General features: G+C 46.2%; 1 protein-coding gene across 1 annotated transcript in view; it reads right to left on the bottom strand.

The window, feature by feature from the left end:
- LOC141156775 (calcium-activated chloride channel regulator 1-like) overlaps positions 1-26,784 on the bottom strand; it is an 83,965-nt gene that overhangs the window by 22,351 nt on the left and 34,830 nt on the right. The window contains exons 5-9 of the mRNA XM_073643153.1: positions 24,552-24,735; positions 18,235-18,459; positions 16,210-16,434; positions 14,458-14,638; positions 13,247-13,344 (exon numbers count right to left, since the gene is read on the bottom strand). Coding sequence (XP_073499254.1) covers positions 13,247-13,344; positions 14,458-14,638; positions 16,210-16,434; positions 18,235-18,459; positions 24,552-24,735 — 913 coding nt within the window. The remainder of the gene's footprint in view (positions 1-13,246; positions 13,345-14,457; positions 14,639-16,209; positions 16,435-18,234; positions 18,460-24,551; positions 24,736-26,784) is intronic.

The raw sequence follows: 26,784 nt of genomic DNA, 5'->3' as shown, positions 1-26,784 counted from the left end.
AGTGACAAGTACATATAGTCATGCGAAAAGAAAAGAGGTGGAGGAGTAAAAGGAGGGGGAGACACAGATATAGGCATGTCATGCCCTTCTAAAATCCAAAAAGTGAGAAGCCGAGACGGCCAGTCCGCTCCTGCCCGTGCCACCTCCGTGTCGCCGGGTTTGTGCCAGAGCCGCGGTGAACCCTGACGGCCAGCCCCCCTCTCCCAATACTGGTGCCTGTCCGCTGGTGGGTCGAGAGAGCCCCCCTGTGGTGGAGGCAGCTCTAAGCTTTTTAATTTAAATTGTCCCTCTAATTTGAATGAATACACTTTAAATCCATTTACAAGGATCTATTGGAGGGCAAGTCTCATGCCAGCAGCCGCGTAATTCCAGCTCCAGTATCGTCCACTAAAGCTGCTGCAGTTAAAAAGCTTTTATAAGGATCGAGCTCGGCTGTCCACCGCAAGGCATCCTAGTGCCAGTCCCAGCCCCTATGCCTTGGGGTGCCTCCTGATGCTCTTCACTGAGTATCCCGTGGTCCCGAAGCATTTCCTTTGAAAAAATTAAGTGTCCAAACTACAGGTGGTGTAGCTTGCTTAACAGCCGGGATAATCCGCTGACTAGCAGACACTGCTACTAGGCACAAAGTATTTCCTGGGCTAGATGCAGTTAAAAATTTGTAAGTAGATACTCTCGTTGGATGCTGAGAAAGCATTCCATAGAGTCTCCTGGCACGCCATATATGATTCTCTTAAAAAGCTTGGGGTAGGGGTCTAGGAGATCCTTTTATAGCCAAAATCACGGCCCTGTATCACAATACGTCACCTAGGCTGAAGATAAATGGAACTGTAGCACCGAGGGCTCGGTTGCTACAGACGTATTGCACCTCACCCAGAGGTGTGATATCTCACTCTCAGATAAGGATGGAGTGTGGATCAGGACTCGACACCTGCATGCATTACACCACATTGCCGTGGGGCAGGGCGACCAATATGCCCCTGAGATGGGCACGACAGTCCCTGTCCCTGGCTGGAGTGGGGGGAGGGAACACTGAGGAAGGGGAACCCTGCAGTGCAGGAGCAGGGAGGAAGCAGTTCCTGGGTGCATTGAGAAGGGAGTATAAAAGGTGGGCACCATCTTAGTTCAGTGCAGAGAAGTCTGAGCAGAAGTGGCAGGGAGCAGGGGCTCTGCATGAGCTCTGCTCCGGAGGCGGGCCTAGTAACAGAGGCCCAGGCCTGCAAGAGGGAGAAGGAAGGAAGAGGAGCGGAGAAGGCTCCAGGAACGAGGAATGAAGGGATCCCAGGGGTGCGGACGGGCGAGTCGCCACCGCACGCCCGAATCCACCTGCGTGGAGGGGTCAGGCCAAAGGGGGAGACCGGTCCCCGAACTAGTGGAGGCAGGAAACGACCCTCAGCTAGAAACCAGAGGCTCTGACATTTTATGTGGCGCAGCCCCTTGCTCCACCCGCTAGGAAGACACCACATAGGGTCAGGGAAACTGGCGCCAAGTTTACCAAGAGGAGGCCCGAGGCAGCCGGACAGAAGTGTTGGTAAGAAAGGCCAGACAAAGGACACACAAAGGGGGTCCTGTGAAGCGCTCCAAAGTTATCTGGGAGTTGTCTGAGCCCCTCACCTGGTGAGCACAGTACGACGTGGGCAGCCGTTACCTGCAGACGTGGTCTGGATAATAAGAACTGTGAGTAAAGGCCCTGAACTGCATCACTGACTCCGTGTCGTTACTGCTGCTGCCCTGCACCATCACCCCCATCCTCCGCATACACTGCCCTGAGGCTATACTCCTCCCGTGGGGAGTTATGCTACGCTCTGCTGCACCCACAACACCAGCCTTAGCGGTCTGCCCTGTAGCGGCGGTTCACTCTGACCGCAATCCACGGGTGGCGTAGTCGGACATTTAAACATCAAAACCACATAAATAGTTCCGCCTGCTCTCATCAATTCGCCATAACCCCAATATTAGGTGGATTGAGGTGGGAGGCACCGAGTACAAGTGCTCTCTATTTGCTGATGATGTCCTAGTATATATCACTCAATCACATATATCCATCCCTGCTGTTATGGCTGAAATAGATCACTTTGTTACATGGTAAAATTTTAAAATCAATGCAGCGAAGTCTGAGGCCCTCGATGTCTCCCTCCCTAAATCCATATAGGATTCCATCCAGTCCAACTTTCCCTTTGCCTGGCCCTCACAGGGTATCAAATACTTAGGAATTCCTATTCATAGAGACCTCTCCCATCTATGTTATCTTAATTTTGGGCCCTTTATTGAACAATTCCATACAGACCACGGTTGGCAAGTTAGAACTGTAAGATTCACTACGTGAACCACTGGTGTTTTGTGGAAAAGCACATGTACACCGCGTTCCAAATTATTATGCAAAAAGTGTTTAGGAGTGATAAGGGAAGAATTTGTTTGTTTGTCAGTTAAACTCATTGATGGTGATGTGTGTCAGGGCTCTTTATATCACTGTAAGCAATTGCAGACACCTGTGCTAATTAGTTTGGCAGGTGTGTCCAATGAAAGGCAAGACTACTTAAGAAGGCTCTCTCACATTATTAAGCAGCCTACATTTTCTGCCAAAATGGGAAAGAAAAAGGATGTGTCGGCTGCTGAGAAGCAACAAATTGTGGAGTGTTTAGGTCAAGGCATGACTACAATCAACATTGTGCGATGATCAGGATGAAGTGTCTTGGCAATCAAGAAGTATGTAGCTGACTCACAGTACACACGTGTGCGTGCTGATAAGGGCAAATTGAGGACTCTTTCCTACAGGCAATTACGTCAGGTTGAAAGAGCAGCGGCAAAAAAGCCTTGTCATAGCAGCAGACAAGTTTTTGAAGCTGCTTGTGCCTCCAACGTCCCCCGAACAACAAGATGCAGGGTCCTTCAGAGGTTTGCAGCTGTGCATACGCCATCCTGTCGACCTCCTCTATCCACTTCACACAAGCAGAAACGGCTCCAGTGGGCCAAACATTACATGAAGACTGATTTCAAAACTGTTTTGTTCACGGATGAGTGCCGTGCAGCGCTCGATGGTCCAGATGAATGGAGTGGAGGATGGCTGGTTGATGGACACCCCACGCAAACACGGCTACAGCGCCAACAAGGAGGAGGTGGAGTAATGTTTTGGGCTGGAATCATGGGGAGAGAGATTGTCGGCCCCTTTAGGATCCCTGAAGGCGCTAAAGATGAACTCCATAATGTATGTGGATTTTCTCAAACAGCACTTCCTGCCATGGTTCAAGAAGAAGAACCGTGTATTTCACAGCAAGATCATTTTTCTGCATGATAATGCACCATCTCATGCTGCACATAAAACATCTGCATCTCTGGCTGATATGGGCATAAAAGGGGACAAACTTATGGTGTGACCCCCATGCTCCCCTGACCTCTACCCCATTCAGAACCTTTGGAGCATCATTAAAAGGAGTGTCTATGATGGCGGGAGGCAGTTCACATCTAAGCAACAGCTCTGGGAGGGTATTCTGTCCTCATGCAAAACAATTGAAGCAGAAACCATCCAAAACCTGACAAATTCAATGGACGAGAGAGTTCAGAAGCTCCTTTCGAACAAGGGGTCCTATGTGAAAATGTAACATCACCTAGAATAAAGTTTTGAGTTGAAAACTGTTTGATTTCAGTTTCTAACAACCTGCTAATGCTTATAATTTCAAAAATGACCATTTTTTTGGTCTTTATTAAAATGAAAAGGTTGATCGAAAAGTTTGGGGGATCTAAGAGTGTGGCAACCCAGTAGTCATGATTACTTCGAATTCTGACAATATGAGGGTCATGCTGCAGGTAGTGCAGCAAGAAGGCACTTATGTGTCTTGCGCATCTCGGAGCCCCAAAATTATTTTCCGGGCTAGATGCAGCTAAAAATTATTTTTAATTTTAAATCTGGTGAAGCTTATTATAGATGGCCTAATAGGATCAGTGCTGCACACTGCTACAAAGCCCAAATTATTTTCCAGTCAAGATACAGATAAACATGATTAGTAATTTGAAAGCTTAAAACGGTTGGTAGGGTGATTTTAACCAATCATCAAGCTTTTACTCTCCCCAGGATGACACAGGGGTAGAAAAGTCGTTTCGGATCCATGATTTGTTCATCTTTATGAACGTGAGTCTGTCTACATTATCAGTGGAGAGCCGCGTGCGCTTATCTGTCAGCACACCACCAGCAGCGCTGAACACACGTTCAGACAGAACGCTGGCTGCGGGGCATGACAAGATCTCCAAGGCGTAAGTGGCTAGCTCCGGCCATTTATCCAGATTGGAAGCCCAAAAAGAGCAAGGGTCCAGTGACACAGTCGTGGCTTCAATGTTTACTTGGAGATAATCCTGTACCATCGTCTCTAGGCGTTGACTATGTGTCAGACTTCTTGTCTCCTGTGGCCTTGCAAAGGATGGGCTAAAAAAGTGGTGAAATGATTCCGCAAAATTGATGTTACCAGCAGATACTGTGGTTCTGTTACGGTTTGAGTGCTGAACACTTGACGGTCCCACGGTTGGCAAGTTGGAACTGTGAGATTCACTACGTGCACCACTGGTATTTTGTGGAAAAGCACATGTAAGATTCTGCAACAGTCTCTGCTGATACTCCTGCATGCGTGCATCCCTTTCTATGGCAGGAATAATTTCTGCAAATTTACTTTTGTACCGGGGATCTAACAGTGTGGCAACCCAGTAGTCAGGATTATTTCTAATTCTCACAATTCGAGGGTCATGTTGCAGGTAGTGCAGCAAGAAGGCACTCATGTGTGTTGCGCATCCAGGAGCACCAAGTCCCTGTTGTGTTGGTGGCGAGGTAACAATCATGCTTCCTTCCTCTGTCCTCTCCCCCCAACCTCGCACAACAGAAATGTGATCAAGGTCTCCCTCATCTGATGAGTCTTCCATCAGTTCGTCCTCCACTTCTTCCTGGGCTCCTGCACCTTCCTCACTAGTTTGGCTGCTACCATGCGCCCTGGTAAAATCATCTCCCCCACCCTCACATGCCTGCCGCCCTGGTGCTGCCGACCGTCTGGACCTTGCAGATGTTAGCCCTTCCGCATACAACTCCTCCTCCTCTACTTCCTCCACCTCCTCTTGTGCCACCACCTGACTCCGAATTCTGTTTAACATGTGCTCCAGCATGTAAATCACCGGAATAGTCATGCTGATAATGGCATCGTCAGCACTAAACATCTTCGTCGCCATTTCAAAACTGTGCAGAAGGGTGCATAGGTCCCTGATCTGAGACCACTCCTCCAGCGTGATTTGCCCCACCTCTGAATCTCGTTGGCCCAGGCTATACGTCAGAACGTATTGCACCAGGGCTTGTCGGTGCTGCCACAGTCGCTGCAACATGTGCAGAGTTGAATTCCACCGGGTAGGCACATCGCATTTTAGCGGGTGAAGTGGCAGGCCCAACGACTTCTGTAGAGATGTAAGTCGCTGAGCTGCGGGATGCGAACGGCGGAAGTGAGCACACAGCGACCGTGCCCTCTGCAGAAGGCCATCTAGTCTGGGATAGTGGGCTAAAAATTGCTGGACAACCAGGTTCAACACGTGAGCCATACAAGGCACGTGTGTGACATTGCCCCGGCGAAGGGCCGCACCCAGGTTTGCAGCATTGTCGCACACGGCCTTCCCTGGTTTCAGGTCCAGTGGAGACAACCATTCATGAAATTGGTTCTCCAGAGCTGACGACAACTCCTCAGCTGTGTGACTCACATTTCCCAGACATTTCAATGTAAAAACCGCCTGATGACGTTGAGCCCTACTGCCAGCATAGTAATGAGGTGTGCAGGATCCCTTCTGCGCAGTTAGAAAGCTTGTGGCATGACCAGACAGGCTTTGGGTGCAGGTGGAAGACCGAGAGGAGGTTGAGGAGGCAGAAGCAGTGGAGGAACTTTGACATAAAGAGGATTGACGCACAACTCGTGGGGACGGCAAGACTTGGACAGCAGCCCCTTGTCCTGCTGTCACCATAGTTACCCAGTGCCCAGTCAGCGACATGTAACGCCCCTGTCCATGCCTACTCGTCCAAGTGTCTGTGGTGAAATGCACCCTGTCACACACAGAGTTTCTCAAAGAAGCGGTGATGTTGTGTGCGACATGCTGGTGGAGCGCAGGCACACCTTTCTTTGAGAAGTAGTGCCGACTGGGCATCTGGTACTGGGGCACTGCGACGGACATAAGGTCTCGAAAATCCTCTGTGTCCACCAGGCGGAAAGGCAGCATTTCTGTAGCCAAGAGCTTGCAGATGGTGAAATTCAACCTCTTAGCTTTCTCATGGCTAGGAGGAAATGGTCTTTTACTTGTCCACATCTGAGGGACCGAGGGCTGGCTATTGTGCTTAGACGGGGTCGATAAGGGTGTCCCCGGCAAACTGCCGGTCTGTGAGGAAGATGCAGGCGGACATGTTAGGTTGCCTTGATCCAAAGGTGGTGCTATCGATGTCGGACAGCGCTCAAGACCAGCTGGTGTTACCACCTCCAAAGAAAATGATGACCTGCCAATCACGCTGGCTGTTGCGGGTAAAGAGGTGGCAGGTCTGCGCCCCAAAACAGGTGTGACTGCTGTCCCCCCAGTCACAGAGGATGAAGAGGCCGCGGATGCACAAGATATGGCAGACGGTGGTTGGCCCGGCCGGCTAGGCCGCATTGTAGCACACTGAGCTTCCCACTGCAACTTATGCTTCATGTCCATGTGCCGGTTCATGCATGAAGTACTCAAACTATGTATTTTTTGGCCTCTACTTAGCTTTTGCTGACAAATGTTACAGATAACACGAGTTGGGTCATCTTTATCGATCTGAAAAAATGCCCAGGCTATGCAAGGCTTAGCACCCATGCGACCTGAAGAGCCACCACGACTTGTGGTGAGAGGCAGAGTTGTGTTTGAGGATGCAGTTGTTGACGTGCTTCCAGTACTACGTCTCTGTCCAGGAAGGCGCAACCTGACCTCGTCATCACTAGCATCTTCCTCCACCTCCTCTGCTGACCTCATCTCTTGGCTGACTGTGGGTTGACAGTAAGTGGGATCTCCGACCTCATCATCATCACCCTGTGCGTTATCACACCCGTCGTCCTCAGAGCCAACCTGTTCCTGCCCTGACAAAAAACTAAAGTTGTCGCTCCAATCAGGTATTTGAGTCTTATCATCGTCTTCCTCATTGTCTCCACCAACAGGAGTTACAGTTTGGGAATGAGGGTCTACATTATGGTCAGAACCTTCTGCGTCTGGTCCTGGATCCGACTCATAAAGATTCTGGGCATCAGTGCAGATCATTTCCTCGTCTGGATTCACAGAAGCGCTGAAGTCGACCTCTGATTCCCAGGCTATAGTATGAGTAAACAGCTCTGCAGACTCAACCATCTGTTCTACCTCATACTCAGACGGGCAGCTGGAGATTTGGGAGCTGTGAGGAAGCAAGTGCGATTTGGGTGACACCTTTGAGGACTGGAGTATTTGTGATGTTGAAGTTGATGTGGAGGAGAGCCCACTTAAAGGAGCACTTGATATCCGTTGAAGCACCTGCTGTTTTTGTGCCTCATCTGGAATTTGTAGCGATTGGCGTGGCCGTAAGAAAGGGATCTTATCACATTGTCCGCTAAAAGAAGTAGACATTTTAGTTTGGCTGGAAGATGGTCTTTCTTCTGCACCTACCCCACGGACACAACCTTTTTTCCCCTTCCCAACACGCCTATTCCCCTTTCCACCAGCAGCAGGCCTTTTTCCACTCATTTTGGTGGTTAACTAATTCACAACTCTGGAGTTGTTTGCACAAAAAAACAATGGATGGTAACCGAGCAGAGCTGAGTGGCCAAACTGTGGTATTAGGCCAAAACTATTGGCTGGGATAGATGCAGAAAAAAAATATTTTTAATTTGCAACCTGATGGAGGTCAGTATAGATGGACTAATAGACCAAGTCCCACACACCGCTAGAAGCCCAAATATTTTTTCAGAGCTAGATGCAGAAAATTTTTTTATTCAATTTGCAACCTGATGGAGGTCAGTATAGATGGACTAATAGACCAAGTCCCACACACTGCTAGAAGCCCAAATATTTTTTCAGAGCTAGATGCAGAAAAAAAATATTTTTAATTTGCAACCTGATGGAGGTCAGTATAGATGGACTAATAGACCAAGTCCCACACACCGCTAGAAGCCCAAATATTTTTTCAGAGCTAGATGCAGAAAAAAATTATATTCAATTTGCAACCTGCTGGAGGTCAGTATAGAAGGACTAATAGAACAAGTCCCACACACTGCTAGAAGCCCAAATATGTTTTCAGAGCTAAATGAAGAAAAAAATTATTTTTAATTTGCAACCTGATGGAGGTCAGTATAGATGGACTAATAGACCAAGTCCCACACACTGCTAGAAACCCAAATATTTTTTCAGAGCTAGATGCAGAAAAAAATTATTTTTAATTTGCAACCTGATGGAGGTCAGTATAGATGGACTAATAGACCAAGTCCCACACACCGCTAGAAGCCCAAATATTTTTTCAGAGCTAGATGCAGAAAAAAATTATATTCAATTTGCAACCTGCTGGAGGTCAGTATAGAAGGACTAATAGAACAAGTCCCACACACTGCTAGAAGCCCAAATATTTTTTCAGAGCTAAATGAAGAAAAAAATTATTTTTAATTTGCAACCTGATGGAGGTCAGTATAGATGGACTAATAGACCAAGTCCCACACACTGCTAGAAGCCCAAATATTTTTTCAGAGCTAGATGCAGAAAAAAATTATTTTTAATTTGCAACCTGATGGAGGTCAGTATAGATGGACTAATAGACCAAGTCCCACACACCGCTAGAAGCCCAAATATTTTTTCAGAGCTAGATGCAGAAAATTTTTTTATTCAATTTGCAACCTGATGGAGGTCAGTATAGATGGACTAATAGGCCAAGTCCCACACACTGCTAGAAGCCCAAATATTTTTTCAGAGCTAGATGCAGAAAAAAAATTATTTTTAATTTGCAACCTGATGGAGGTCAGTATAGATGGACTAATAGACCAAGTCCCACACACTGCTAGAAGCCCAAATATTTTTTCAGAGCTAGATGCAGAAAAAAAATATTTTTAATTTGCAACCTGATGGAGGTCAGTATAGATGGACTAATAGAACAAGTCCCACACGCTGCTAGAAGCCCAAATATTTTTTCAGAGATAAATGAAGAAAAAAATTATTTTTAATTTGCAACCTGATGGAGGTCAGTATAGATGGACTAATAGACCAAGTCCCACACACTGCTAGAAGCCCAAATATTTTTTCAGAGATAAATGAAGAAAAAATTTTTTTTAATTTGCAACCTGATGGAGGTCAGTATAGATGGACTAATAGAATGATGCTATGCCCAAAAGATTTTACTTCACTAGGTGCAGTAAAAAAATTGGTATTCTATACACAGGTGGTATATCTTGCAACACAGATAGGCTACTCCACTGACTAACACACTCTGCAATAGGCCAAAAAGGATTAGCTTTGCTAGATTCAGCCAAATGCTGTGAAAAAAACTTGCACAGCACTGGCACAGACCTGCCTGGCAAAAACTGATAGGAACTGATGTAACCTAGTCCTGAAAAGGACTCCAATTACAATTAGTCTTTACTCCCACAATCTATCTATTTAAGAGCACAGACCTGCTTGATAAAAGTCGTAGGAAATGCTGTAACCTAGTCCTTAAAAGGACTGCAATCACAACTATTCCCTACTCCCAAGCTATCTGTATATTTGTGCGAAAATTGGCTTGAAATTAACAAGGTATAGCGCACACAGCAACAGCGGTGCCGTCTAACACGCAGCTGCAGCAGTGAGAAAATGGTGGCGACGGGGAAAATGGCTTGGTCTTATAGGGCAAGGACATGTGACATACACTGCCAATCACACATGCCCTTGCTTGTGTGAAAAAAAAGCACTTCGCTCCGTGTGTGCGCTGCTGATAGGCTGACAGATTGCACCTCCCCACTGCAAATGCGGGAAAGAGAAAAAAAAATGGAGATCTTCATTGTTCCTGCAGAGATCCATCCCCTGCCCCTCCCCCCACCCCGCTGTACACTCAAACTGCGTATTAACATTAATTTTCATCATTACTGAGAAAAAATCCAGTTATGATTTTGGTGCACGAACAGTTATCGAACATAACCTCGAACAGCCGAATTTTTCTCAAATTGTTCGTGTTCGCCGACCGGCTCGAACACCGCCCAAAACAGCTCGAATTTGAGATTGGCGAACAGTTCGAGTAGAACAACGCTCATCTCTAGTCACGGACTACTCCTTACCACCCTCAAGGAAATGGGGCCTGTGAACGCTTTAATCGGACACTGATCCAAAGGCTCCGCACGTTGGAGGAAGATCAGAAGGTGCGGTGGCCTGAGTATGTGGCTGAGCTGGTGTGGGTCTACAACAACCGAGTGAATAGCACGACGGGGTTCACTCCTTATACCTTACTGTTCGGGCGAAAGGGGCGAGAAATTACCAAGTTAGAGCTGGACCCCGAGGAGGACTACCCACGGACAGGGATGTCTTCCTGGGTCCGGGAACATCGGCATTGACTGCAGACCCTCCGACGGTTGGTACAACAAAAGTTTCAGGAGCTCAAACATCATGAGACACTGCCTCTTCAAGGGACAGCTCTGAGGCCCGGGGAGCGGGTGTTGGTTCGAGACGGGCGGCCCCGAGACAAATTGAGTAGGCGGTGGGAACGGACCCCACACTGCGTGAAGAGCAGGGTTGGCGCTGAAGGACCTGTGTATGAAGTTCAACCCGAGGGGGCTGATGGATCCCCTACCAGAGTGGTTCACTGTAGTATGCTGCGGCCCTGTCTGTCTAAAGATGACAAAAGATGTCACAGTTCCCAAAGCCACGATGTGGATGAAGAAGAATTGTTGATTCTACCTCCGAGCCCCATCACTCGATTACCTGCAGTCCCCAGTGCAGGCGGTGAGGGAACACCATCGGTTGAAGCCAACGGGCAGGCAGAGATTGGGAATCCAAGTGTCCCTGCACTCCCCATCGGTCAAACTGAGTTACACCGGTCAGAACGGACAAAAGCAGGAGTGTCTCCTCACCGTTATGAACAAGATTAATTTATATGGCAATGTATCAGTCAGAAAGTCCAAGAATGTGAACGTTTGGTGAAGGAACTCTCGCCCGTGGAATGGCAAGTTAAAGTAGAGTGAGAGTGTAAGGGGGAAGACCGGGGTGTAAGTACTTTCAGAACAAGGGAACCGGAACTGCCGGGGCTGTGCCCCTGGTTGCAGGGGGAAGACAGACTGCGAGCACAGGAGTCAGGTGACCGGGAAGCTGGGGGCATGTCCAGAGCCAGTGCTCCGGGGTCAGGTGACCGGGGAGCTGGAGGCGTGTCTAGGAAGAGGGAGAAAAAGGAGTTTTGTGCGGGAAAGCAGGCAGTTGACAGTGGGAGTCATGCCCGACTAGAGGGAGAAGAGGCACAGGGTCCGTGGAGCCGAGCAAGAGAGGTGCAGTGTTATGGACTAGGGGCTCAGCGGGTCAAACCGGAGACCGCCCGCTGCCACCAGAAGACGTGGAGCCGAGCAAGTGAGGTGCAGTGTTATGGACTAGGGGCTCAGCAGGTCAAACCAGAGACCGCCCGCTGCCCCCAGAAGACGAAGTATTGTTTAGGCGGGGAAGCCAGAAGAAAACACCGGCATCAGCCGGCGTCTGCCTTGTTGGGAACAAGAGTCAGCTAAGTGTAAAACTGCCGATTACAACTGTGTCGAATCTGCTACATCTAGCCTAACCGGGAATTGTCGTTTATAGTCTGTTACCTGCTACTCCCCTTGTTTTCCCCATATTTCCCCTGTTACTCCCTGCGTGGAGATTGACCCTGTTACAGTAAATCCCTCTTGTTTATTAACCCTGTACTGGCTGCTCTGTGTTTCTGTGTCTCTGCATCTAAAGTACCTGTGTTACATGTGTATGCACTGAACAGTTTGTGAAAATATGTACATTTTTGGTACTTATATTTTAATAAATTGTGACCACTGCTGTGGAAATAACTGAAGGATACTTCTAAAAGTAAAAGGGAGAGCCTGGAGAGAGTGCTGGATCATTAGAGTGTACCCCAGGGCTGGGGTCCTGGGTCCAAATCCCACCAAATACAACATCTGCAAGGAGTTTGTATGTTCTCTCCGTGTTTGCGTGGCTTTCCTCCGGGTTCTCCAGTTTCCTCCCACACTCCAAAGACATATTGATTGGGAATATAGATTGTGAGCTGATGGAGGAATGTGGAATATAATGACGCTATGTAAGTAAAATAAATAATGTGCCTCAATTTTGTGTTCTATTTAGTAAGCGCAAAATAACATTTTTAAAAGGAACCCATTATCTGATGCATGCTGTCCAAACTACATGCAGCGTGAATCAGAGCCTGACTTCATTTCAGATGAATAATAATCTTAAAATTATGCTGGAAGAGACAAAATAAGTCCACTGCTGCAGGTGATCAACTAGTCTCTCCCTATGTACACACATGGAAAAGACGTGTTCACCACCTGCAGTTGGGTGGGGAGAAGCTACATCGAACTCATCTCTGTCCCTACCGATGCAATTTTCAAACTATGATTGAATTTGGGCATCCAGGCTCTGATTCATGCTGCCTGAACTGTGAACACCATGAGCCAGCTGACAGCTTCCCTTTTACCTATGTAGGACTTAAAGGGTTTGTGTCAAGTTTAGGCATTATCCCCTATAAATATGATAGTGGTTTACTTCCTTTTCACTGCGGATCTGACCACTGAAACTCCCAAAAATAGGGCTCTCTTTGATGGGTAGAGTCTAAGGTGCCACACAATCTGCTTACAGTCTTTTGAGATGTAAATCTGTTACTGGAGATATATGGTATTCCTTTATTCTCTTGGTTAATGAGAATCTAATTTGAATATTTTTAGATTAGGCTGGGGCTACAAGGCAACTTTGGCCACAACTAAAAGTTCATAAGGTTTTTCTGCTATATTGCAGCACAATGCAATTCAAAAGGGTTGCATTGCGAACTCGAGGGTACTGCGTCCAAAACAAGCAAGTCGCAAAAAGTCCAAACACATTGGACTTTTTGCAACTTGCTTGTCGCGATCTTTTATTGTATTGCGCTGTGATGTAGCAAAGTCGCTGTGTAGCCCTGTCCTTAAACTTTCAATGGAAATAATGGAATAGAGAAACACCACAAAAATATTTAAAAGACCTGATCTGATAGAGATACAGATATACAAGTGTGAAGGTGTCCGACCTGAAGAGAAATGTCTCCAGTTAAAGGCTGAATTCCACTGAAAGCATCTATTAAACCATTGCTGTCCACTTTATCTGTTGCTCTGTAGTTTAATCCACCTGGGAGAAAAAAATAAATATTATTTAATTGTTGCAATTGCCAAAAATTTACTTTGTGTGATGCGAAGTCACTTTTCACGGACAAGCTGTGAATTGGAATAGTCAAGGAGTCCGAGGTCAAAGGCCAGGAGGGTACATCATAAACAGGGGGAAGAGACAAAGGCGTAGTCAGGTAATGGTCCAAGGTCAAAATACCAGGAAGATAGCGGATCAGAGAAAATGGGTTAAACAGATGGATGGTCAGAACAAGGTCAACAAGCAGGACAAAAAGGCACATAGAGACAAACCACACAGAGCTAAATGTATGTCTAGCTGAGATCTGGGACTAACATCCCAGATAAGTAGCAGAGCAATCACCTGGGACAATGAACACCTGGAGACAGCCAGCACCTCCCTGTCTCAGATTGGATGGCCGAGCAGTCAGCACGCCCCTGCACCAGACTAAATACTGAGCTGTCAATCAAAGTACCAACAGCTTCAGCATGTCCCTGTACCAGACTGGACAGCTGTAACTGCATCCCAGACACACTGAGGAATGGAATCAAGACACTTTGCACATTCATTCCTTCTCTTACCTTGTTTAGTTGTCTATTCATGCCTGAAGATAATGTACATTCAGCAGTCACTTACTTACCCTTTGGCAGCTTTTACATCACTACGATCTTTCATCCACATGCAGTTATATAATTTTTACTCACTTAACAGGTAGATACAGGCTCACAGAAAGGGGCGCATTTTTAAGGATATGTCTCATGCAGTAGGTTTCATTACTGCTCTGTTTTGTACTTTTTATAAGGAGCTTTAATAATGCTGCTATTAAGGTGCATAAGACCTCTACTAAACCCCCGTATGCTTCTGTTTTTATGCAGATTTTTTAAATTTGATTTTGCATAACTCTGACAAATATAATGGTATTTATATGATCCATATATAATCCATATATATTAAAGTGTTTTCTCCTATGAGCAATGCTTCTGGGAAGAATGCCTCATTCAAAACCTGTTTGACATTGCAGATTTCTCTAAGGCTCCACACTAAAGTGACACTTAAGTACTGCCGTAAGGTTCTGTTACAATATGTATGAGTCTTTAATTCTTATATTTGTAAACCCACCTGTCATTTCAGCAATATCTTCCAGGGCCTTGGAGGCACTTGGACCAAGAGCTATGAAATGAATAATTGCACCACTCTCTGTTATATTAGGAAAGCACAGGCTAGTGTTGAAGTTGTCTTCTCCGTCTGTCAGTAAGACAATTTCTGAACCATCTGTTGACCCATCAAATTTTTTGTTCACCTGGAAATAGATGATGAATAAATATATGGAATGAGGCTGGTTTATAAAAATACATAAAAGGTATATAATGTCTGTCTCCTGCTGTAGTAATACATTTTTAGTATTTGCATGGATGTAAGCTCAAAGAAAATGGCAAAAGTAGCAGGTCAGAGAAGGTGGAAATCATTAAAGAAATTGTCTCATGAGGACAGACAAGCTCAGACTGGCCCATCGGGAAACCAGAGAATCCTTTATTGGGCCCGTAAACCAAAAATGTTTAAGCTCCGAAGTCAACAAGGTGTGGTAGAAGAAGGATAACATCCTGTGTCCTGTTGTTCTCAAGCACAGAGCGGCCATCTCCTCCCTCATCTATAAGGAGAATGTAAGTTATAGCTATGTGCTTCTCCAAGGGACCTGCTGCTCCAGCCCACTTGCATAGGCATATGTATTAGAGGAAGACCAGTAAGTACTTTTGATTGACAGATGCGTCTCCTGGTCCATCAGTCAGTGTTTTCATTATAAAAAAAAGGCAAAAAAAAAGCCACAATTTACCATGGTTCATCAGAACATGAAGACACATAATCACTGAGCAGGCATGCTAGTAAAAGGGTCAGAAGGCTACCTCATCACCAGGAGACCACCTGCTGGAAGAATCTACAGGCTCCATTACTCACATTATACATAGCCCACCAACTCAACCAGATAAGAATTATATACATGTAGCATACAGTAGAATAGATGACGTGCGTAGAGCACCAAAGCAGTCGCGAGAGGTAGCGCTGTATCCTGGGATGGCGAGTAATTATTTAGTTTTTTTTTGTTTTTTGGGGGGCCTCATTGAGACTCTCAAGCGATCCTTCTTAAAAGTGGACCTCTCATTCTCTCTTTTTTTTATTCACACCCGCCAAAAAAATGTAGTAAAAATCAATAAAAAAAAACTAATATGTACCACAAATGGTGCCAACAGAACTACAGAACTTCTGAAGTACGCTAACAAAATATTTACATTTTATTTTCTTAAAACATGCTGTTATAGATAAAAAAAAGTAACTATTAAATAAAATAGTCAGATTTAAGGTAACCACAGTTGTAATAATGACCAGAAGAATAAATTATAGATATAAAAAAGTTTGATTAAAAAGGATCTGAGGAGATACTTCTCTTTAGGCCGGGGTCACACAAGAGAATTAGCTTAATTATGCTAATGACACTCAGCTCAAACTCTGTCAGAGGTTGGGCTGAGTGTCAGTTTACTGTGATCCGATTCTCTTGCATGCGAGAATTGCAGCACAGGTGTGAAGAAGATGGAGAACTTAATTTCTCCATCTTCTCCATTGTCTGTGTCCTCAGATGTCATCAGAGTGCAGTCCGATGTTTCACACGCACCCATAGACTTGTGTAGATGCACATGATCTGAATTCTGGAGCCACTCACAGCATGCTGTGATTTGTTTTTCATGCCAAATCGGCTTAACAAGCCTCCATGGTAGTCGAGGGTTACTCTATAGGAAGCAGTGGTTGCTTATTAGTTATTTGACATTTTGGTGGTTATATCAAAGAACATAAGGGTCATGGGACAAAATAATTACTTACCTCAAAACCAGCCAGGATTCCTATGCAGATGTTTGTTCCACCAATGGGCACAGTTGGAAGAAGAGCTTTTAGATTGTTTCGTTGGACATTGCTGGTTATTTTCACTAATGGTGAAATTTCATACGCATCACTTGAGAATGTGACGATTCCAACAGAGGATCCAGTTTCAATTATCTGAGTGATGAAAACTTCTGCAGCTTGATAGAGTCTCTCAATCCGATTTCCCTGTATGTGTAAATTAATGAAAAGTCAGTTTTTAGAAGTTTTTATTTAGGGCACAGAAGTCATTTATACTATGTCCTTCTTATCAGACCTGTGACAAGTGGTGGCAGAATAGTGACTTGAATACAACAGTCTCCCCTTTTGACAGGAACTGATACACTATATATTGGGGCTTTGAGTACACAGTATATGGAGGTACTTTCTGGCTGAAGCACTCTATCTGAAGTACTTTCTTGCTGTTGGAGCACTTTATGTATGGGACATACTCTGGCTGAGAACTTGATGTGGGGAACATATTTTTTGCTGCAGCAGTGAACAAAATATAATAATGAGAGAATCATTGTGAGATGCACCACTGATATTTGTATGGACTGTCAGATATTATCCTGAACAATGTCTCAGTATAGATCAGGGATGTCAAACTCAAACATACACAGGGCCAAAGTTAAAAACTTGGACAAAGTCGCGGGCCAACCTGTATACAGTATAATGGGCCCCACAAAGTCTTCCATACAGTAAAATGGGTCCCACATAGTCCTCCATACAGTATAATGGCCCCACAAAGTCCTCCATACAGTATAATGGACCCCACAAAGTCTTCCATACAGAAAAATGGGCCCCACATAGCCGACTAAGTTCAGATAGGGGCGAGACAGGGTACATGAATTCTTTGGAATCCTGGGAGAACCATTACTCAGGGGGACCATATGCTGCAGCTCTCTCAGTCATACAGGGGGTATTGACCCTCGGGCACAGACAGGTGAGGGGATTCACTTGCTGACCAGACACATTTGACAAGAGTCCTCATAAACGGTAGAACAGTAGCATTTAATATAAAGCCGCACGGCCAATGCAATTTAAGTCTCTTGAGCAACAGGCTCCAGTAACAAACAGTACAGTTTCTTCTTAAAGCACAAGAATAAACAGTCTTTTCAGTAGAACAGTACAGCATAGATCAAGTCTTTTTAGCAGCACACTTCTATGCACCCACAAACATAGGCTTTTCCTTCACAAAGGCACAGTAGTACACAACATTCTTTATCCTGCATTGAGATGGAGGGGGAGGGTTTGATGAGGGAGATGATCCCTGTGACACAATTCCTTCCAGTCCTTATCTTTCTGCCCAATAATACTCTGCACTGTTAGCTCAGGGAGTCTATCTGACCTGTGTTTAGCTTCACTCCTGATCTGAATCCTGTTCACTTGCCTTCTGTGAGATACAGATCACACACCACCTTTCCCTTTGACTCCATCCAGACTAATCAACAAGTTCCCCACAATCCCCCTGGGGCTCTGCTAACCACTCCCTGTCTACTGTGACTGTGTTAACCCCTCTAGTTGCTGGATGCTTCTGAAGCACAATGCTTCATGTCTCCTGTGATTTTCTTACTTCTAATAGTTGCTGGATGCTTTTGAAGCAACAGCACTACTTCTGCATGTCACACCCACATAGTCCTCCATAGAGAATAATGGCCCCTCATAGTCCTCCATACAGATTAATTTGCCCCACATAGTCCTCCATACAGAACAATGGCCTCACAGAGGGTTGGTGGTTCTGGTGTTGCGGGCCAAATAAAACCACCCTGCAGGCCAAATTTGGCCTACGGGCCAGAAATTTGTTGTAAAAATCTGATTGGATCTTCAAAAAATCCAAGCACATGTTGCAGAAACAGCCGCCTTGTGATCTATGGAATGTTTTTAAGTCACAGATTTTTTGCACCAAATCTGCGGCATGTGAAAACTCCTTTATGATGATACTAATGTATGATCAAAATATAACATACAATGGTATTAATAACTTACAGTGGACATACTTCCGGAAACATCCAGTACAAGAGTGACCACCCTGTCTCTTTTCTGAATAAGCGAGAAAGTAGGGACAGGAATATTGGTGCTGTACATCGGAGGAGTGGACGCTATATCAGCAGAGTTCATTATGACTTCCCATGTACTGAGAGAGTTACACATTTTATTCTGTAGAGTTGGAGCTTCAATGTTATGGGTAGTGGAATCACAGAATTCAGTTACCTGAAAAAAGAAATATGTAAAATAAACATTAAATATGTTCTGTTTTGTATTTCAATTTTTCTTTTAGTTTAAGGCTAAGTGCACTTAAAAATTTGTATTTTTCATTCATTTGCTTCTTAAATACAAGACTAAGCCACTTCCAATTAATTGTTTTCATTGGAAATTTCCTACCACTTTACTGTAAATTCCTTCACTTAGCTAGCTGGTCTGAAAAATTTGATATAAACTTGGCAAAGTTCTGCCCCTGATTATGACCATTCTCAGTTTTCTTTCCCTCTTTTCTCTCAGCATTGGAGATAGCAGTGGGGAGAGGGTTTTATGTAGATCTGAGTGTGGAGAGGGAGGAAGCATCTACATTCTCTAGGAGGGCAAAGAAAACATGCTGCTGAAAAAAAAGCACACAATGGGAAATCATTAGAGGAATGAAGCTGTGCTGATATGTGAGAGCTAGTGAACGAAGCAACATGCTGTCACAGAGCCTACATACAGCACGTATTACCAGTAGGAACTCATACATGAGAAAAGTTATAAAATAGGAGCAGTAGATTGCGAACTGTCTATCAGGGGTTCTGAAAAAAATTAAGAAATGATGAGTATAGACAGAATACTAGTAAAACTTTTCTGACTAAAGATACTACTAACATGTAAATAAAAATATATTTCTTATGTCAACATTGTCTCCAGCTTTTAATTGTTCTGTAAAAATTTCACACAAATACATTTGTCATATATTATACTCAAACATAAGACAGTGTGTAGTAAGTCTTCCAGCTTTCCTAATGGTGGCTGCAGGAAAACAGAATTTTCGAATTTTATTCTATGAAGCAAAACTTGGGATTTGAAACACTGTTACAGAGAAATGGCATGCTCATCATATCATATAAATCATATAATCATATAAAGTGAATCAGCATACAAAATTGTACAGCATCCACCGCGCGCTTTCCCAATGAATGTGACGCGCTCCCTGGGCCGTGGGGTACTCGGTGCCGAACCGGTCGTTGCTAGGGGAGATGTCACAGCGGCGCTGACCCGGTCCGTGACCCAGGGCGGTCAGTAAAAAGGGGATATTTACAGGGGAATTAAAGTTCTTATATACAATTTGTGACGCCACCTGTGGTATGCGGCTAAAGGGAGCCGCCGCAGCGGAGCAGGTCCTCTGGAGCTGTTGTTAATGCAGCAGAGTTGGTTTAGCTCTCCACAGGTAGAGCTAAGCTCCAGGGCAGTGTAGATGTTGCTGTTATGGAAGTATCGCTCATGGTGCAGTATAGTGCAGGGCGTGATGGCGCAGCAGTAATAATTCACAGAGGCAGTGGGGTGCAGTCTTCTGGATTTACTCACAGTTCTTACATTGCTCCTGGTTACAACTGCAGATCATAACTTCTCACGTCGTGCTGCGTTCACCTTCTCATTTAAAGATTTTTCTGTATTTTCATGACTATGAAAATTGTACATTCACACTGAAGGCATCAAAACTATGAATTAACATATGTGGAATTATATAGTTAACAAAAAAGTGTGAAACAACTGAAAATATGTCTTATATTCTAGGTTCTTCAAAGTAGCCACCTTTTGCTTTGATGACTGCTTTGCACACTCTTGGCATTCTCTTGATGAGCTTCAAGAGGTAGTCACCGGAAATGGTCTTCCAACAATCTTGAAGGAGTTCCCAGAGATGCTTAGCACATGTTGGCCCTTTTGCCTTCACTCTGCGGTGCAGCTCACCCCAAACCATCTAGATTGGGTTCAGGTCTGGTGACAGTGGAGGCCAGGTCATCTGGAGTAGCACCTTGATCAAAGAGCCCTTACACAGCCTGGAGGTGTGTTTGGGGTCATTGTCCTGTTGAAAAATAAATTATGGTCCAACTAAATGACGCGCCCCCTGGGCCAGTGTTGTTTGGGGGATACCCGGAGCCGGATCAGATGGGGGTTGTAGTCTCCGAGTGGCGGTGACCCGGTCCGTGCCCAGGGTGTCAAGCTCAGTGTGTGGCAGTCCTACAGATGTTGCTGGATGTTCTTTAGTGTCGACTACGCCACCCGTTGATTTGCGGTCAATACGGCCGCCGCTGCAGCAGGGTCCGCTGAGGCTGGTGGTGTGTGTGCAGCTTCTGGTAGTATAACCCCCAACGGGAGGGGTATAGCCTCAGGGGGTCAGTTGTAGAGGGTGGTGGTTGTGGTGGTGCAGTGAGGGTGGTATTAAGACTCAGAGTCGGGCTGTGCAGTTCAAGGTGTTTACTTACTGCTGTTGTTCTGGTCACTCCGGCCTTGAGTGACCGCCCGAGCCGTGCTGCGTCCACCAGGTCCTGGACTCGGCCAACCCCCAGGTAATTCTGGAGCGTGATCCTGAGCTCCCTCTCTGAAGTTCCTTTTCTCTGGCCTTCCCCACCAGGGATCCACCTATGTCCGGCTCCCTCGGGTCTCTTGGTGGGTACACCTCTTCTGGGTTCCCTGACCCTATACTTGGTCTGCCTTCCTGGTGGATTTAGTGGGGGGGTCGTGGCAGATCCTGCCCACAACCTCCGGTCTCTGGCTGAGGATTAGTGCCCTCCACCAGCTTGGGATCCGGTACCCTTGTGCCAACCCTTCACCCTGTTGATTGTATTTGGGCTCTTGGGGTTCCCTCTTCTTCCCCTCTGGGTCCTTCTGACTCCTCTCTCTCTTCTTCCAGGACTGCTTGACCCTCTACAACAGTCTGACTAGTAGCTGTCTGCCTGTCTGACTGTCTGACCCTGATCTAAGATGGTTCCCACCTTATATACTCCCTCTATGTGTGAGCTCAGGTGACCAGCACCCAATGAGCTCCTAGCATTACCCAGACTGCTCCCCCTATCTGCCCCTACACTACTGGGATGTTCCACCCCCCTCCCACTCCAGCCAGGGACAGACACTATCGTACCTGCACATAAACTGGTGGGAGTACCGTCGATCTGTCCCCCGGAAATGGGATGTATGTAGTGTATGCAGCCTACTGAGCTCAGTTCCACACTCCATCCTTACCCGGGAGTGGAATACCACACCTCTGGCTTGAGGTGTAATACCCCTGTAGCAGCCGAATCCTCAGGGTGCTACATAAACGCAAACCGGATGGAATAGCATGCCGCTGCAAGATGCTGGTTCAGTATGCCTTCAATTTTGAATAAATCCTCAACAGTGTCACCAGCAAAGCACCCCCACACCATCATACCTCCACCTCCATGCTTCTCGGTGGGAATCAGGGATGTAGAGTCCATCCGTTCACCTTTTCTGCATCGCACAAAGACATGGTGGTTGGAACCAAAGATCTCAAATTTGGACTCATCAGACCAAAGCACAGATTTCCACTGGTCTAATGTCCATTCCTTGTGTTCTTTAGCCCAAACAAGTCTCTTATGCTTGTTGCCTGTCCTTAGCAGTGGTTTCCTAACAGCTATTTTACCATGAAGGCCTGCTGCACAAAGTCTCCTCTTAACAGTTGTTGAAGAGATGTGTCTGCTGCTAGAACTCTGTGTGGCATTGACCTGGTCTTTAATCTGAGCTGCTGTTAACCTGTGATTTCTGAGGCTGGTGACTCGGTTAAACTTATCCTCAGAAGCAGAGATGACTCTTGGTCTTCCTTTCCTGGGGCGGTCCTCATGTGAGCCAGTTTCTTTGTAGCGCTTGATGGTTTTCGCAACTGCACTTTGGGACACTTTCAAAGTTTTCCCAATTTTTCGCACTGACTGACCTTCATTTCTTAAAGTAATGATGGCCACTCATTTTTCTTTACTTAGCTGATTTTTTCTTGCCATAATACAAATTCTAACAGTCTATTCAGTAGGACTATCAGCTGTGTATCCACCAGACTTCTGCACAACACAACTGATGGTCCCAACCCCATTTATACGGCAAGAAATACCACTCATTAAACCTGACAGGGCACACCTGTGAAGTGAAAACCATTTCCGGTGACTACCTCTTGAAGCACATCAAGAGAATGCAAGAGTGTGCAAAGCAGTCTTCAAAGCAAAAGGTGGCTACTTTGAAGAACCTAGAATATAAGACATATTTTCAGTTGTTTCATACTTTTTTGTTAACTATATAATTCCACATGTGTTAATTCATAGTTTTGATGCCTTCAGTGTAAATGTAGAATTTTCATAGTCATGAAAATACAGAAAAATCTTTAAATGAGAAGGTGTGTCCAAACTTTTGGTCTGTACTGTACCTCCGGAGTACCCCCTTCTGTGTGTTCCTTCTGGCCGTCTCCCTGCACCTCACACCCAGTGTCCCAATCCAGTGGCCGCGGGCCTTGTCGGGCGACGTCTTCTCTGTCCCCTGGGCCCTCTATGGCCACCTTCTCGGTGAAATAGATGTGGTCTTTGGGCTGCAGCACTTGAAATGCTGCACCCTCCAGTGACCTAGTTGAATATTGTAATTCTCACTAGTTAGGAGCCGGTCCCTTCTGCGATCCGATCCCTCCACCACCTGGTAGACTCGGGCGTATGGGTGACCTCCAGCACTGCCCGTAGCCCTGTGATCCTCTCTTCACTCCTGCAGCCTTCTCTCTGCTCCCGTTCCTTCCCCCTCTCCTTCTCCTGGGCCTCCTCACTCAGGCCCGCGCTTCCCTGAGCAGAGCTCCTGCAGAGCTCCGGCTCCCAACTCTTCCTCTCACTGAAGACCCTTCTAGATTGTTCCACCCTCTCTTTTATACCACTTCTTACTGAGCTCCCTTGAACTACTTCCTCCACCCACACCCACTACTTTGGTTCCCCCCACTCCAGCCAGGGACAGGGCTCAGCAGAGGAGCAGCGCATCTTGCCCCTCCTGCAGGTCTGGAGTAGTGTAGTGTTGGATGCAGGTGTTAGGGTCCCGGGCAGTACTCCATCCTTACCTGAAAGTGAGATACCACACCTCTGGGTGAGATGCAGTACCTCTGTGGCGACTGAACCCGCAGGGGCACCACAAATGCGGGATAGGGAAAGCGAGCAGTTATAAAAAGTTGAATAAAATGATATCATGATATCTGCAATCTGATACCAGACACAGATCTCCCTCAGAATCTGCCTACAGAGCTTATTTTAAATGAAAGGGGTTGTTACCAGTGTGAGACATGTAATGACTGACAATCTGCTCTCCTGATCTCACCAAAGTGCTGAGTGTGAATATAACTAACACAGTATAGCAGAGCTGATCTTTGTCTGATTACAAACACATCTGCAGCTGCAATTCACTTCTCATGCACACTCTCATGCTGTCAGCTGATGTAGGGGTATCAGCTCATCTGTACCCACCATCCCCTTACACTGGCTGCCTATGAGATGGAAGTTAAAGAAGTGTTAGTTATTTGAAGTGTCAGCAGCAGAGCTAACAGCACTATGACAGGAGAGTTGCAGCTGTCAGCTTCCCGGATCTAGGCTTTGCTTCTTTCACCCTGGTCCGCTAAACTCTGTTGTGCTCCACATCAGGCTATGCAGATGGCTCGGTGTGATTCCATGTGATCAGCTGCCTTGGCCAATATAAGGCTCCCCAAGATACACACCTGTGTCTTGGTATTAAGACTTTAGTGTTCCTGAGTCCTGTCTGCCTCTGGCCTCCAGTACGTCAATTACCAGTGTCTTGTCTGACTGTGGCTTCCAGTTCCTCTATTACCTGTCTGCGGTCTCCTGGATGTCTCCGGTCTGTTGCTGGTCTTCAAGGACCTCTGCTACATGTCTGCCAGTGGCTTTTAGAACCTCTCCTGTCCGTTTGTGGCTTCCAAGACTTCTTCTACCTGTTTTTGGTCTTCCATGACCTCTGCTATGTGTCTGCCTGTGGCTTTCAGGACGTCTCCTGCCCACTTACAGCTTCCAGGACCTCTGCTACCTGTCTGCAAATTCCAGGACCTCTGTTACTTGTTTCCCACGTGCCTTAGTTGCAACAACACCCAGCAAGCTCTGGAGACAGATTCTCAGGGAGATCTGTGTCCGGCCCAGGAATCTTAACAGCTCATTTACATATTAAGAATAATGTGAATTTGAATTATTTGACTTTGTTTGATCTGTATGCCTATATAGATGGCTTAGGAGGGTTGATTCTTCTGATAGATTCTTTTTAATAAGAATCCAAACCAGGTAATAATATTCATTGATACTCACAGATGGGATTGCCTGTGAATACATGATGGACTGCTTGATTTTTTGGTTCTTCTCTGGAACAAAAACACAACCAGTTTCATACAGGCCTGTTTTTTGGTCAAAATTGCAGAACTTCATTTCACAAGAATTTCCTTGACACTGATCTTTTCTCTTTACATTAACTCCAAGAATGTATCTGGAACACCTGGAATACAAATACAGTACATTATTCCTGTTTAAAAAAAAGAGAATGGATAAGAAGGAAGGAAGGAAGGAAGGAAGGAAGGAAGGAAGGAAGGAAGGAAAATTACATTATAAATAAATTGCTAAGAGCTTTAATTTTGCAAATTACACTTGTTGTTTGTCTAGGCACTCAATCAACATAATATATCAAAATGGTTGCCATCTTATAACACTAACAGAAACCTGTCCTAAAATATTAATAGAACGGGTGTCTGTGAGCATGTGCAGTAGAAAGCTCTGCCACCTCTCTTCATTTGTAGGAATACTGTATGTGTTCAGAGTTGAAATTCTGATATAATATTGGAGATACCAGGAGTGCTGAGTGAAGGAGAGGCTGCCCATACTGCTGTCTACCCTGTCTATCTAATCTAATACCGGAGATACCAGGGGGGCTGAGGTAAGAAGAGACTGCTCACACTGCTGTCCACCTTGTCTGTCTGATCTAATACTGGCGATACCAGAGGCGCTGAGGTAGGAAGAGGCTACTCACACTGCTGTCCACCCTGTCTGTCCTATCTAATACTGGAGATATCAGGGGTGCTGAGATAAGAAGAGGCTACCCACACTGCTGTCTTTCTGAATACAGTCCATCTGCTTTGAGCTTGAGATAGGTAACCTATACTACGTACTGTCAAGCTAATATTCAAAGCAGCAGAGCTTCCTACTGCACAAGAAGAGAAGGAGTGGAGCTTTCTAGTGCGCATGTGACTCGCCCCCTGGGCCGTGGGGCACTCGGAACCGGGCAATAGGGAGACGATGGGGGTAGTAGTGGCAACCCGGTCCCGTGGCTCAGGGTGGTCAGACCAGTGGCAGTCCTTAAGATGCTTTAAGTGATGTCCGATTACGCCACCCGTGGATTGCGGTTATTAGGAACCTCCGCTGCAAGGCAGTCCCCTGCGTGTAACCCCAGAGCAGTGCAGTGGATGGTGGGGGTGATGGTGCAGAGAGTCCCAGTGCCGTTAGTGCTGGAGGAGCGAAAGAGTACACAGACAACGTACTGCTGTCCAATGTCTTTTACTCACATTTCAGATTCTCCGGGTCACTTCTGTACAGGTACTGACCACCCAAGCCGTACAGTGTCCACCAGGTGAGGGGCGCGGTCAACTCCCAGGCGATTCAGGAGCATGGCACAGGACCCCCTTCTATCCTTTCTCTGGCCTGCCTCACCAGTGACCCACTTTTGTCCAGCTGCCGCGAACTTGTGTGGGTAAACGTGGATCCTGTTTCCCGCTGTTCTATATGGTGCCTTCCTAGCAGGTTTGATGAGGTGTCGCACCAATAAATGATCACGACCTCCGGTCTTTGGCTGAGGGTTGTTTCTCCTCCACCAACTTGGGATCCGGTACCCTTAATCTACCTGACCCTTCACCCTGTATTCTCGTGGGTTCTTAGGGTCCCTTCTGTCTTCTTGTTCCTGAGCCCTTCTGTTCCTCTCTCTCACTTTCTCAGCTGTTCCTTGCTGTTTCTGTTTCTTTCTGTTCTTGTTCCTTTCTGTTCTCGTTCCTTTCTGTTCCCGGCCTTCACCCTAGGCCTGCCTCATGGAGCTGGGCCCAGACTGAGCCACAGCTCCCTGTCAGCCCTCTCTGGCTGAACTTCTCCTCTCTCTGACAAGACCCCGAACTAAGATGGTGCCCACCTTATATACCTTCCCCTAGAACATGAGCCCAGGTGACCAGCAACCAATGGGCTCCTACCTACGCTCAGGAACCAACCCCTATCTGCTCCTACATCACTGGGTATTCCTCCCCTCTCCCCACTCCAGCCAGGGACATGGTCTGTCGTGCCTGCATTTCTGTCTAATGGGAGCACCGTTGAGCTGTCCCTCGGAAATGGGGTGAGTGTGCTGTATGCAGCTAACTGAGCCCTGGTCCATACTCCATCCTTACCTGGGAGTGGAATACCACACCTCTGGCAGAGGTGCAATACCCCTGTAGCGGCCGAACCCTCGGGGTGCTACATTCCCCCCTGGTAAACCACAGCACGTCCTCGGGCTGGAACAGAGCAAAAACAA

Source organism: Phyllobates terribilis, unplaced genomic scaffold, assembly GCF_046119375.1.
Source record: "Phyllobates terribilis strain yellow unplaced genomic scaffold, ASM4611937v1 Scaffold_8__6_contigs__length_399053987, whole genome shotgun sequence".
Taxonomy (NCBI): domain Eukaryota; kingdom Metazoa; phylum Chordata; class Amphibia; order Anura; family Dendrobatidae; genus Phyllobates; species Phyllobates terribilis.
The sequence above is the reverse complement of the archived record's forward strand: the minus strand, read 5'-3'. Positions and strand labels throughout refer to the sequence as shown.